Below are 10,375 nucleotides of genomic sequence, written 5' to 3' on the forward strand. Positions count from 1 at the left end.
AGTCCTGGACAGGAGATGATGAACTAGGGTCTAAGGGATATTGACTGGGAACAAAAAGTTTAGGTCTTTATTCTCCTGCCTGTTTCAACTCCTGAGCAAACGTAGACCAAGCACATAACCACTCTGGCCTTCACTTTCTGTAGGTATAAAACAGGGTTAAATTGCCTTTGCACCTAATTTTTGCTCCATTGCGTTTACTTATTTAAGAGTTCACATAGAAATAAAGAGTTAAATAAAAATGTTTTGTAGCTTGGGTCAGGGGAGGGAAAGAGGCCAGTGATTATCCTGTCCTAGCAGGTGACAGCACTGTCTCTAAATCTTGCCTTTACTGTGACCACCCACAGACAAACGACATCCAGTTCTTACAAGAACATTGTGCAGTTGGGGTAATGGGTTTATTATATTTATATACAAATAAGCATTTGTTGGCGTTTTTGTCAAGAGTAAGGGATGAGGTAACAGAAACGATTTCAGCATGATAACAAGACAGCTGCAACAGACCAACACTGAGCTTCGGGACTCAAAAGACCACAGCTTTCAGGCAGTGTAATTATCCAGCCCACGGGGGCAACTATACAGCAGGAGGGGCACGTGACAAACACCACTGATGAGGCAGTTGCTCACCGGGGATGGAGCAGGCTGGTGGGGGCCTGGGGTCACTGCTGGGAAAGGGCTTCAAAACCGCATAAATCCCCCATATCTTTTTTCTATCTCGGGGACTTCTTTGGAGTAACTTTCACCCTCTTCATCGGACGGCAGAGACTCAGCGAAGCGCTTCAGGAACCCTCCATATCTCTTCTGGTAGTCCATCCACCACTCTGGGCGGCCCACCCTTCTCATGAATCCCCCATAGCGCTTCTGCAGCTCTTTGGCTTCATCTTCCAGTTGGGGGCTTCTTTTGAGGCCTCTCATGAAACCCCCGTACCTCTTGCTCATGTTGTCATCATCGTTGTCAGTGCTCTCCTGGTGGTGGCCCTCTCTTGCAAGGTTGTCTCCTGTTCCCAGGAGCTCTTTCAGCAGGTTGGAGGAGTTGGCCAGAGTGTCGCCCTCATCCGCATCCTTCTTCATGAAGCCACCATACCTCTTGGCAAGAGACTCACCTCCATTCGCTTCTTCTTCTGGTTCCACGGGATAAAGCTCATCCATCTTCTTCATGAAGCCTCCGTACCTTTTCATGAACCCTCCGTACTTCTTGGCCAGCAAGTGGCCCTCCTCCTGTTTGCTGTTGTCTTTGAACATGTCGATGCTATCCCAAGGGAACTCGGGCTTGGACACCTGCAGGAGATCCTTGCAGGTCTCCCAGATTTTGACAGAAGGCAGCTGTCCCTCACATTCTAGCGTGCAGGCCTGCAAAGAGAAGGAGATGAGTGGTTAAAAGAGACCCTTCTGAAGCAATAGGGGACCATAATTATCTGCTTTAGTACCCACACTGCCACAGAGAAAGGGCATCTCCTCTCTCTCATAGCTTTCTCTAAAACTGAGATAGCAATGAACCAGAAGGACTGGGAAAAAAGAAGAGAGTTAAGAGAGTCTTGTTAGAGATCTTGTTGTACGTGCTGTGCCAGCCCAGTGTTTCACGAGATGCATCCTCAATTCTAACTCAAGTGGCTGCCTTCGGAACCCAATCTCACAGAATAGTTTCCTGCTGCAGAGGCCTTCTTGTTTAAGGCTTTTTGATCCCCAAGGGAGAAATTGCTACATACCCAATTAGGGATATTTCCTAAAGATTCCCTCCACGTCTTTGTCTTGGAGAGATAATCTTTATTATAAGATGTGTGAGATTTACTAATGGGTGCTCATATCATGGTCTTACTCACTCTCCCTGCAAAAACTTTCAACCTTTAAAGGAAAAAATACCTACAATTTCAAAATAAGGTTAAAGAGAAAGACATTCAAAACACTATAACACACTTATGTGTTATGAATTATTTGGATCCTGATATAACGCTCGGTTTAAACTTTGACCTTTGCTTTTTATCCTGGCTAATTAAAACAGATTTAATCATTTTGAACCAGATGCTACAAATTACCTGGATGCAAATGCACAGACTATTCATATTAGTTTCTTAAGATTAAGCCATTGATGTACAAAGCAGTTTTTTCAAATAAGTCATATTCCTTAATAATGAAGGAATTAGCAGCATATAATGCCCATTTTCTCATTATAGAGTAATTAAACTCAGTCCATGGTAAGCTTTAAGCTATACATCTTAAATGACTCTGTTCAGACTATATTTTTATATTCAGTTGTTCACCAATAGTAAAACAACACAAATATTAGATAACCTTACAAAATCCTATGATGTTTCTAAACATTTCAGGGGGCATCAGAACTTTCTAAAATCTACTTACAGATTCCAGGTTACAGACATTTGATTTATACAGGAAATCCAGACCCTTTTTTAGCATTTAAAAATTGGTGTGTTCGTATGAAACACACATTTTCACAAAAAGTCTTTTATTTACGCAACAAAATCTGCAAACATAGTCAACCAGCTCTTAATGGTTATTTTAGTTTTGTGTATAAGAAAATAATTAAATTTATATGAATATGGAAAGGCTAAAGAGAAGCTAATTAAAATAATTCCATTTTATTCTTGAAAGTTTATGATTAAAGATTCAAAAGATTATTTTTAAAAAGCTTAAGATGTCAAAATGGCTATAGATTTTCACTCTAGATATGTATTTTATGAACCATTTGCCAAAAATTAATGTCATTCATGAAGTTTTAGCTGTTGCACACTGAGTTCTGTGGTGGAGAGCACACTGGATGGTGACTTCTGACAGCTGTCAAGGTATGCCTTCTCCTCTCGGGACCAATTACACTACCTCATGGTAGAACTTGGTAAATGTTTACTGACTTACTGTACATACCTTTGGCTGGGCAACCTCATTTTGCCCAGGAGTTCTAGCTAACATTCCAGAACTCCTGTCATTTTAACAGTATTTGAGCATTAACTAAATCTGTCACTGAGAAAATAGCAAAACCAAATGCATGCTACAATGAAAGACAAACCACTCATTCAAAACTCTTCCAAAAAAAAATTTTTTTTATTCCATGCTGGCTTGTCCCTAACCTGTTATCCTGTTTCTGCGCCCCATCATCTGCATCAAAGATAAGATCAGAGAGCTACAACAGTGACTTAACTCAGGGAAAGCCCCCGGGAAAGGGCAGCAACCCCTCTAACCCCTGCAAGCCTGTTAAATGATGATTGGCAACTGAGTAAAGGTGGAGAAACCAGCACTTCCTTGGCCATCTGGAAGCTTGTTCCCATACATGGATCTCCACTTACGCTCCCCAGCAACAGGAAAGGAGAAGGAGCATTGTTACTCCATTTTGTGAACTGAACAGTTGACCGAGATTTTCTTGACAAGGTATCGTTAAATGTCAGTTATATGTGAGTTCCTGAGTCATATGATTTAGTCGATCTGCTATTATTTGAGGTCAAATTATAACTTATGAATCCAACCACCATTACACAGATGACAGAGAACCTTAAGCTACATGTTGAGAGATCTGTGCTCGGCAGGCATGGAGTATAACTAAAATGCCTGTGACTACTAATAAATAAATAAGTAAATAAATTCCCGTGGCTATGCCCCAGAATTCAGGGGCCAGACAGTGAACTTCAGCTTAGTATGCTTTGAATCTCCCGTGGGTACAGCCCATTATTCACAAGGTTGATTCTGGTGTTGCACTCACTCAATTTTTAGGGAAACCTGATAAGCCCGTGACTGTAGGAGACAGAAGAATGCTGAGTGAGATTACTGCTCCTAGTTAAGATGGGACAAATTTTCCCTCACAATTCCAATACACAGTGCTCTTCTAGCCTAGCTAGTCTATATAAACCAAAATAGACCATGTAATCAAACGAATCAAACAAGCATCTAACTGGAAATATCGGCTTAGATTTTGGGATGCCCTTGTTTCTTCTCCATTTTTCAAGCATTCCAAAATCGTGGAGCTTTCTCAAAGTGTAAACCGAGTCTCCTTTGCACTATCAAGGAATTTCAGACAGGGCAAGCGAGCGATCGTTGAGACAGTAAAAAGGAAGCCTTTGGTGTCTCAAATGTACAGATTCAGACCTAGTGGAACCTCACTCATGGTTGGAAAGCCCGTGGACCATGACGACGAGAACAGCCATTTTGTCTCCCTCAGTTCCTGTCATGGTCCACGGGCTTGCCAACCATGACAGGCTATCTTTGGAATGATACCAGATCTTTGGGCACCGGCCATTTCTCCTGTGACTTTCTCACAGCCAAATCAAAGTTTTAGCAGTTTTTACAGAAGTGCAGTCAAAACAAGGCAAAGGAGATTTCTGTTTTCCCTTGCTCGTGGGACTGTTAATGAATTCTTTCTGGCCTCTTCCGGTAATTCCCCTTATCCTTTTCCTATCCAGAGAGGAGGGACTCAAGGCTAAAAAAGCCCAAGAAGAGCAACGGGAGTGGGAGGAGTGGGGGCATAGGGGTGGGAGTGGGGCACTCGCATTAACAAAAATATTACATTCTTTGCAGGAAGGATGTTTGAAGGGCCACAGGCTTGGGTGTTAAAGTTGGGGTAACTGAAAGCCTAGATGAAGTACTATCCGAGGTACTGAAAATAACACTCCGTGGGGGTTGTGCACCTTCAGGGTCAAAACAAAACTGGTTTATGTGGAGATAGATACCTCAGCCCCTAGGCTGCTTCCAAAACTGGGAGACATCGCCTCAGGGATCAACATTTTGGAAGCGCCAGGTCACTTAGGTCAACAAAGTCTCCTGTTGCGCAGCACCTTCCAGCTCAAGTGACAGTTACACATCTGCTAGGCTGGCCACAAGAGCAGTCCCTTACCCGAATGCGAATTCAACTCACCAAGAAGTTGATGTCCCCGGGGCGCACCAGGCGGTAGCTGCATTTGGCGCAGTCCTGGCTGCATTCTGCCTGTACTGTAGCCAGGAGGCAAGACCCAAGCGCCACCAGCCAGGTGCAAAGTCTCAGGAACTGCGCCATGGGCTGTAGGAGAGAAGGACGTGCACGTGGGGACCTATTCGTCTCAGAAAAGGTTCTCTAGGAGGGAATCTTGCTGGGTGGGAGGTCGTAGAGCGAGACCCGCAGGGACCATTCTTCCTGAGGCCCGCCCACAACCCAACATCACCCGGGGTGATTCAGGGCTAACTCGGGGTCCCTAGTGGCTCCCGCTGTCTCGGGGCTGCCCTGGGTATTATGTCTTCCTGGAGGCGTCCTATCTTCTTCGGGGAGTCCTGCTCTTCTGTTGGCATCCTATTCTTCCGAGGGCGCCCTGTCTTCCCTGGACCATTCTGTCTTCCCCGGCGTCGGTTGTGTAGGGCAAGATTCTGGAGGGAACACTAGAAATCGCGGCTCGCGAGCGGGGGCTTGGGGAGTAGGACCCGGACACCCAAAGCAAAGAGGAACCTGGAAAGTTGGGCGAATGCATGCAATGAGGGAACAGGCGACGGTTGCCAAGGCGCGGACGACTCGGGGTAAAGTCACTTACGCTGCCTTTGTTTGGATGGAGCAGGCTACTGGAAGAGCGGGTCCCAGATGCCACTCTGCAAGAGAGAAAAGAAGGCAAGTGTGAGGCGGCTGCGTCGGGGAGCTCAGCAAGGCGCCCGGCAGATCGGGACCTCACCGTCGCTGGGCTGCAGGGCTCTGAGCGCCTGCCTAGCTGTCCAGAGGCTGGCGGCGGCCACAGCCACTTTATAATTAGCCCCAAACCGAAGGAGGCGCGAGCGCCCCAATCGCCGGCGGGCTGCAGCTGACGCAGGCCCTACGCCAGCCCTCGCCGACGCCTGGCGGGAGGGGACGTCCCCGCAGCACGCGGCCCCCGAGGGTGGCGGGCGCGAGTGGGCGCCTGAGGCTCCCCCCTCCGCGCAGTTAGAAACTCTGAGGAAGACACGAAGGGAAAACTGCTTTCCCTGCGTGAATCACTTCGGTGGCACCGTGGGTGGGGGTGTTTGAAAGGGCAGACGGACTTGGGTTGCTGTGAGAAGTTGGACACCTTCGGTGAACCGGACCTGTCCCTCACCTCCTCTTCAGGCATACTGCGGGCATACTGCATACACGAGTATCCGAAAGTCGTAGATTTTCACCCATCTGCCCTGACTTTCTTGCTGTCTAACAGCACACAGAAGGCACTCAATTAATGGTTACTGAAACCAATAATTGAAACTTTCTGGGAACCTTAAACCTTTTCCTTTAGATCAGTGAGAAGCCCAACCACAGAGGCAATACCTCCGGTGCAGAAAACAAAACACCGCCCCCCGCCCCGCCCCAACAAACAAACAACCTCAAACAAAACAAAACAAAAAGGTTGTGGAAAGCTTGTCCTCCAGGGTCCGCAGGAGGAATCAATCTCTGGCTACCTGGGAGGGCTTTAGTCCTGGACTTTATATCACCACCGTGCTATACAGGGTGTTATGGGGGAGACATATTTGTTGAGTAAGGGGGTGCTTGGGAGGTGTCGGTACCTCAAGAATGTGATGAGGAGGTAACCAAGAGGAAAACTGTCCTGGACACTATTGCTTGGGTTTTGCACATCTTGTCCACGGGGAGAGGCCTGGGGCCAGAAGGTGAGGTTGGCGCTTACAGAGCAGCCCACTACCCTCACTTCCCGGGACTGTAGATGGTCGCTAGTCAGGAATCTTAGATCGTACATTGTCTAAGCCTCAGACTTTCAGGTCTCATTTTTTATTTTTTTCTATTTGTAAAAGAGCAGCCGAGGTAACAAGCTATTATGCCAGCACTCAAGAGAGGAGGCACGGCTTAGGACAGAATCATCTGGAATAATGGATGAAATCACTTAACCTGTCTGGCCTCAAAAGCTGTTTTTATCCATCCATCATCTCTCTTCTTTTATCTGATATCCTTCTTCTTCTTCTTCTTCTTCTTCTTCTTCTTCTTCTTCTTCTTCTTCTTCTTCTCCTCCTCCTCCTCCTCCTCCTCCTCCTCCTCCTCCTCCTCCTAATTTATCTAATGTTTGTACCTATCTCTCACGTCTTGTGAGGCTATCACAAACAGTTCGAAAGCTCATAAAGAGAGGTTCTCTAGGCTTTGCTAGTCACAGGTATTTGCAAGAGATCCACCACCATTTCAAATATCACAGCTCCTGCCTCCACGGAGCTCCTTCCTTCTCAATCTGAAATGCGTCTCCCATTTTGGCCGCTAGAGGGCAGCGCTCTCCTGCGTTGGTGGAGCACACCAAGGACTAGGACTGCACTATTCCAGCAGGACAGGACACTCTGTGCTTGCTTGCTGCGGACACTTCACCGAGTGCACCAGGGGATGCACCAGTGTGCCTGTTTTTCTCATGGCCGAGAAAGTCTTGTACCTGGACCAGGAAAACAGAGTGCTTGTGAGATACAGGCCAGTTTTGTCGTCTTTCTTTCTTTCTTTTTTCTTTTTTCTTTTCTTTCTTTTTTTTTTTTTTAAAAGGCTCTTCCTACCAGGGTTTGGATGACTTTTGTTCTGTCCTGCTTCTTCTGTTTATCTTCGCTTAAAGAGTTTTCCCTCTCATTGCCCAGACACTGTAAAAGAGACTGCGGTATTGTGAAACACACTGAACAGTAGTCTTACATAAAATAAAGGCACCTTTCTAAATCGGGGCATCTGAGATGGCTTCCAAGCTTTAAATAGATGTCTGGTGGCAAGTGTGTGTGTGTGTGAGTGTGTGTGAGTGTGTGTGTGGTGTGTAAGAGAGCCAGAGCAAAGAGTGGGAAGGGAGATAGCAAAGCTGTGTGATGCTTCCCAGTGGTTCTTAGTCCTGGGTTTTGTAGGGCACTCTGGGACCCTGGAAAGGCAGAAGAAGCTTAAGTCTTGTCAGGACCTTAGCAACAAGATGCTTGAGACTCCAGTTCTGTAGGTGGAGAGCTGCAGCACAGAACACCCAAGAGCTCAGCACTGGCATTGATTGGCAGATGAGGTGCCTCTGGCTCTCTAGGCACGTTTCCTCCTGCATCTCTTGAAGGCCTACTTCGCTTCTCTTGGAATGATTTACTCCGAGTTTCTCGAAAGGCTGACTTTTCTCAGTGGCTTAAAAAAAAAATGTCACAAGAGCAACAACAAATGAGGAAGGTCCCCAGAAGTCTCCAGGCCTGTGCAGTAGGTTACAGGCATTAATTAATGAGTGCCAACTGGCTGATGGCACGAATGAACCGCTGGTAGGTTAAGCTTGTTTGTGAATCAACTGAGGGAGATTCTCTACCCACCATACCCTCCGTCCCCCTGGGAATAGAAGGCACATGCTCCTGTATTCATATCTTTAGATTTGAACCGTAGTAATGACTGATTTAGGATCCAAATCTTTGTTGTGACCTTTTAAATATGTGCGGTAGATCTTGTAGCCGTATTCTGAGGAGAAGCCATTTCGGAAATCAGACCCTCAAACATGGAAGAGAATCTGTCTCAAAGATTCAGTGATTTCTGTTCTCAGGTCGCGATCAACTCGATCAAAGCCTTCCCTGTCTCTAATTCTAGGGTAACAAATATTAGCTCGGAGGCTAACGCAAATGACTTCTCATGGTGTTTTATCCAGCTCTTAGCTGTTCAGCCAGGTTTTTGAGAAGGAAGGGTTAAAGAAAAGTCCTGTAGGCATCTTCTTCCACCTTTTTCAGGATGACTTGCTACCCTCCTCCGCTCTCCTCCCTCACATCCAAGTGCCTGAGGTCACGAAAGAGTGCTTCCTCTTGGCTTCTCTTTAAGACAGCACTTGGGGAGCAGAAGTAGCACTACACCAGCATGGAAGCTTTATGCTCTAGCATGTCAAAGGTTTGGAGCTGTGTCAGAGCCAGGGAAATCCTGCTTATGTTCAGCTCTAATCTAAGGTGCATGCTTTGTAAAATGGGATTCTGTGAGTGGGGCAAATTAGCCCGTAGTATCTCGGTTGTGAGGGGATTCTTTTTGCTGTTGCAGAGCAGTTATAAAACAGAGCTAGCTTGATTATGAAGCTTTTCTGTCATCATATACCCCCATATTAAGGAACTCAGGTGCTGCTTTATTCTCATTTTCAAAATCCCAGAAGCAGATAAAACTCTTGAAGAAAAGGTAACCTGGAGTATGGTCCTGAGAGCAGTGCAGGAGAGGAGGAAAGAACGGGAACAGATGAAATCACCAAACATAGTGCTAATAGCTTATAAACTTAAAGGGAATGAAATTTTTTTTTCTTAAATTTGACCTAAATTTGATCTTTCAGACAAGGAAAAATATCATGTTTTGTATTAAGTAATACAATGTGTTAAATAAATCATACCACGACTCATTGGATCAACAGAAGAAATTGCTACGAATACAATCAGTATAGAATTTTTGGGGGCATCTTCATTTTCAATAGTGATGCTTAGAAAGGTAGTGAGGGCTTTAGTAATTAGAGCAGAGAAAGAGCGATGCTAAGATTTTGCATTGCCTCATTGGATAAAAACTTTATTTAGCAGTTTCACTTTGGTTTGCTCTTAGTCATTTTCAAAATTAAACTGCTAATTCTACCTGTGAGACTCTGCCAAGGAAGCAGTTTCCCTGGTGGAGCCTGTGTCAGAAGGGAAGTGAAAACCAGGCTTTGAGTACCCGTCAATTCACTGAAGTAAACACAATCCTTCTGGCTCAGGTGCTTCAGTGAATTTCTTCAGAAATGACACAAACACACAACAGAAGCTGCACAGACACACCACGCAGGCTGCATACAATAGATATCCTGTAGAGTTGTTCTGAAAAGTGTTTCTGACAGCCCTGGTTAAACTAAAGCGAAAACAAGTGCCATGAACCTGGGACAGGGATGGGTAGGAATGGAGACAGAGAGGTCCTAGGGACAGGAAAGAGGTAAGGGGGGGAGGGAGGGAGGGGGAAAAGGAAGGAGGGAGGGAAGGAAAAGTAATTAGAGTATATACGCGTGATTTGTTATGATATTAAACAACACAATTAACTTAAAGACATTCTTTTTAAATTAATAGTCATATTTGTATAGCTTCCCCACACCCTGGGTAAACTCTATCACACAGAAAGCTTTAGCTATAGGGACCCAGGACTCGTTACTATTCCTGGGCTCAGAAGGTGGAGGCAGGGATGTCCTCAGTTACATGAGGAGTCTCCTTCTCAAAGAGTTTTCATAAGATTTTATAGGGAGCATGTCCAGGCACCTACAGAGAGGACTTGTCAGCAGCCCAGCAAGGGGAAAAGCCAATAGTTCTTTTTTCAATGTGCCAATGAGGTGGAGTTGCAGGAGAAACCAGTGCCCTTTGATGGAGCTGGAGAGATCAAGAAGGCAAGAAGAGAACATAGAAGGACAAACAACCACCACCACAACAACCACAGTGACAACCACCACCACCACCACCACCACCACAACAACAACAACAATGCAAACAAAACACCACTTTCTGGAACGGA

At 45.7% G+C, this 10,375-nt stretch overlaps 1 protein-coding gene across 1 annotated transcript; it reads right to left on the bottom strand.

Moving 5' to 3' along the window:
* Positions 1–373: 373 nt before the first annotated feature.
* Penk (proenkephalin) lies at positions 374–5,777 on the bottom strand. The gene is made up of 4 exons (XM_051159832.1): positions 5,631–5,777; positions 5,496–5,550; positions 4,853–4,993; positions 374–1,347 (listed from the first exon to the last, which is right to left on the bottom strand). Exons 3-4 carry the CDS (start codon positions 4,988–4,990, stop codon positions 676–678), a joined length of 810 nt encoding a protein of 269 aa, XP_051015789.1. The 5' UTR covers positions 4,991–4,993; positions 5,496–5,550; positions 5,631–5,777; the 3' UTR covers positions 374–675.
* Between the last annotated feature and the right edge of the window lie 4,598 nt (positions 5,778–10,375).

The sequence above is a fragment of the Acomys russatus genome, chromosome 2 (assembly GCF_903995435.1).
Source record: "Acomys russatus chromosome 2, mAcoRus1.1, whole genome shotgun sequence".
In the NCBI taxonomy this organism is placed as follows: Eukaryota; Metazoa; Chordata; class Mammalia; order Rodentia; family Muridae; genus Acomys; species Acomys russatus.

Coding starts and splice junctions, on each gene's coding strand:
- Penk (XM_051159832.1), bottom strand. CDS start 4,990: ATGGCGCAGTTCCTGAGACTTTGCACCTGGCTGGTGGCGCTTGGGTCT. Junction 1,348..4,852: donor CCGGGGACATCAACTTCTTG/GTGAGTTGAATT, acceptor TTCTCTTTGCAG/GCCTGCACGCTAGAATGTGA.